General features: G+C 25.4%; 1 protein-coding gene across 1 annotated transcript; it reads right to left on the bottom strand.

Moving 5' to 3' along the window:
- LOC101502962 (L-type lectin-domain containing receptor kinase IX.1-like) lies at positions 1–1167 on the bottom strand. The gene has a single exon (XM_004516602.3). The coding sequence runs from the start codon at positions 1165–1167 to the stop codon at positions 1–3; it is 1167 nt and encodes a 388-aa protein (XP_004516659.1).
- Positions 1168–3990: the final 2823 nt, after the last annotated feature.

The raw sequence follows: 3990 nt of genomic DNA, 5'->3' as shown, positions 1-3990 counted from the left end.
CTAGACACAGATCGGGTATGAATAAACTGCAGAGGAAGAAGAAACTGGACCAAAAACTGTGTTCATTTTTGTAGGAGCATAATAACTTGAATCATTCATCTTTTGCAGGGGTAGAATTGGTAAAGCAGCTTCAAATTTAAGCACTTGAATCAGTTGTCTAACACTTGGCCTTAATGAATAATTAGGATTAGCACACCAAAGACCAACAACAACTAAACGTTCCATTTTCATCTCATCAAACACACCCCTAAGTTTTGTATCAACAACTTCAACAAACCTTCCTAATCTATAAAGTTCCCAAACCCAATCATATATAGCCATTTGGTCTTCCTTTGCATTAAGATCAACTGGTTTTCTTCCGCTAACTAACTCCAATGAAACAATTCCAAAACTATATATATCAGATTCCTTTGTAGCTTTACCTGTTGTGAAATATTCAGGTGCTAAATATCCCATTGTACCAGCTATAACTGTTGTTTGTGAGCCTTTTTCATGATCAACTAGTCTTGCCAACCCGAAATCGCCGACTTTAGCATTGAAATTTGTGTCCAACATAATGTTGCTTGATTTAATGTCTCTATGTAGCACGCATTGTTCCCATTCTTCATGAAGATACAACAACGCTGAAGCTAAATCCATTGCAATGTTGTACCTCATGTGCCATGCTAATACGCTTTTTCCGCGATATAAGTGTGAATCTAAGCTACCATTTTGCATGAATTCATATATAAGGAGTAAGTCTTTTTTTCTATGACACCAACCAATTAGTTGTACTAAATTTCTATGCCTTAGTTGACTAATGAGTTTCACTTCAGTTGCATATTCCTTTATTCCTTGTTTGGATTCTCTTGATATTCTCTTTATAGCAACATTTGAATCTATGTCTTTTAAATAGCCTTTATAAACACCACCAAAACCACCTTGCCCAATCTTTTGTGATTCTTCAAAGTTATCTGTTGCACTCGCCAATTTATTATAACAAAACCTTTTTGGTCCTATTCCCTTTTGGAATTCATCATCCATTTTTAGGTCAAAAGTTGAATCTTCTTTTTTCATTTTAGCCCTTTTCCACATTAAAATACAAAACCATCCTAAAATAAGGAAACTTGATGCAACAACTACACCAACTCCTAGACCAACCCATATAGTACCTTTGTGGCTATCCATCCCATATAGTAATTCAAACAAATTTTTTAGTTTTTAAATTTTAAAATGCTAAAATAGATTTTTTTTAGATGTAAATCAAATAAGTCCTAAATAATTTATTTCATATTTCTTGCATTTTTTATAAATTCAGTCAAAAGTGAAAACAAAAAGATATCAAGACATGCTCTGTCGCATCTTTCACATGATCCATGGCCTTTACAATAAGTTTCACATCGTCCAAACCTATTGTTAGTCCTGCTAATGCTGGTCTTGGTTGTAAGAGAGAAATTTCACCAATTCAAATTCTATGTTTTGTTTTATGAAAATATTAAATACGACACATTTCAAGCTGCAGATTAAGTACAAGACTGATACATTGAAAATTCAATATTAAAAGAATAAAAAAATGTTTAATAGAAAACATTGAAATAATTATAAATAAAACTTTAGATGTTTACTAATTATGTTTCTTCCATGAATCTAAGATCAAAGCAATGCATGAAATTCCAAAGAAAAAATGTTGTGTAAAAAATTCAATTAGAGCAAGTCTATTTTATCGTAAAAGTAGTATAAAAGAATTTTTGCATCCACATGAATTAATTAACAAGTATCAAATTAATTAAGATTATTGATTATTTAGACTAACAATAATAGATGAGTTATTACAAAATAAGCAAATAGCCAATAATTGAAAAACATAATAAAACACTAAGAAGTAAATCAATAGAGAAAAGTATAGGGTAAGAGTTTCACTTGTAACCTTATTTATCCCCAATTCTAGTTCTATTTGGATTCATATTTTTTTTCTCTCTAAATTAACCGCTTCTTTGGTCATGCAAATAATTTTAATTCATGAAAATTATTTGAACATAAAAATGTTGAATGATTAAAAGATTAAAATAAAATTTGATAATGCAATAATTTATAGTTTCAATTATCTTATAAATCTATCAATTAATTGCAGTATGATCACTAACAACTAATTGATTACAAAACATGAAAATTAAATGGTGATCTATCCTAATATGTAATTAAGATAATTTACTTGTACAGTAAAAAGTAATTAAAATAAAACTAGAATAGATAACTAAAACACAATAAAAGATATATCGATTATTAGATCCACCTAAGATCTTAGAAGAGAGTTTAGTTGCTCATTATTATAAATAAAATTAAATATAAAATAATAATGTTCAACAAATTAAATGACAAGAGTAAGAGTTTATCATAATTACTCTAAAATACTCTTACAAATATCTAAAAATGCAAAAAATAAGAGTTTATCACAAAAACTTTAGAAATGAACAATGTCATTTTGAGAGTATTTAATATTGGATCTATAATATCTTTTGTTCGACTAATAGTAATCCATTCCACCTTAAATATAATTTTAAGAAAAATATTCAACATATATTTAATGGGCGATTTCAAAATCAATAATAGAATTAATCAATATCTTGATTAATCTTCATTATTGCTCATTATTTTGAGATTGATTAATGGTCATTGACCAATTTTAGTTTATTTTTAAAATATACAGAGTAACAAACAATTTTTATGGATGTACTACACAAATGTTGAATTTTTAAAAAATATATAAATTAATTCTTAAAATTATATAAATCAAATACTTATTTCAATATTTTGAATCACCATTATCTCTATTAAGATCTATACTAAAATTAAATGATCTATATTTTATTATGTAAAATGTACACATGGCAATTCATCAAAAGTTTTCATTAGAGTTTAACCATTGATATAGAGTTTAACAAAATTTTACGATTACTATACCAATAGTTTGTTATGTGGGTATAGGATTTGATAGCAAATAATTTTATATCAATATAGGTTGTATGTCAATTAAGTATTTTATTTTACAAAATTTATCAAACTATAAAGAAAATATACAATAAAATTAATATATTTAAGAAACAAAATGAAATAAAAGCTCCACATCATATATATTAAAAATTAACAAAAACTCTTATAAACATATCAACATAGTTAAACTATGTAAATTTAAGTGTATGTACTAATAATAAAAAAATTGTCTCACAGACCAAAAAAAAAAAAGGCTTACAGAGTTTTATATAACAATTTCAAAATAATAATAATAATCACTTAATTGTCAAAACTCCCTCTTCAACAACAAATTAATTTTTAATCTTTATCTACGACCAATAAAAAAAATACAATTCAATATAAAAAATATTACGCCTAGAAAATAAAAGAAACATTAATAACTTTAGTGAGAATTAATTAGTTCTAACTAAGTGTCATTTTCATTCTCTTTGTTGGTGTATAGACAAAGAGAATTTAAATGGTTAAAAGTACTAGAAGGGAAAAAATCTATCACAAAAAATAGAAGATGTTATATACAAAAAAATATTAGTATTGGACCTATGAAGTAACTTGTATTTTATATAAAAAGATTAAGCAAATATAATATAGTCGTCTCACAATTTGTGTGACGTCATTTTAGCTTCAATTATCTCCAATAATATTATATGATATATTGTGGTATACCCGACAAAGAAGATAATATTGACGATAAATGCAATAATAATAATAATAATTTAAAATTAGTAAAATAAAAATAAACTTAAATTATTTTTTTAAATTCACATTAAAATCCACGATTTTATTTCAATTTACATGTGACAAACTTACTTGATATGTAAATAATAATGATTGGAAAGATATAAAATAAAAATAATAATTTATATTCAATAATATAAATATGTATATTATTATTATTATTATTATTATTATAATTATTATTATTATTATTATTTTTCTTTGTTTGATAAACTAGAAATCTTAGCTTCGTGTTAAATTGGG

This window comes from Cicer arietinum, chromosome 3 (genome assembly GCF_000331145.2).
Source record: "Cicer arietinum cultivar CDC Frontier isolate Library 1 chromosome 3, Cicar.CDCFrontier_v2.0, whole genome shotgun sequence".
Taxonomy (NCBI): Eukaryota; Viridiplantae; Streptophyta; class Magnoliopsida; order Fabales; family Fabaceae; genus Cicer; species Cicer arietinum.
The sequence above is the reverse complement of the archived record's forward strand: the minus strand, read 5'-3'. Positions and strand labels throughout refer to the sequence as shown.

Excerpts from the sequence above, each read along its gene's own strand:
- LOC101502962 (XM_004516602.3), bottom strand. The coding sequence starts at position 1,167 with ATGGATAGCCACAAAGGTACTATATGGGTTGGTCTAGGAGTTGGTGTA.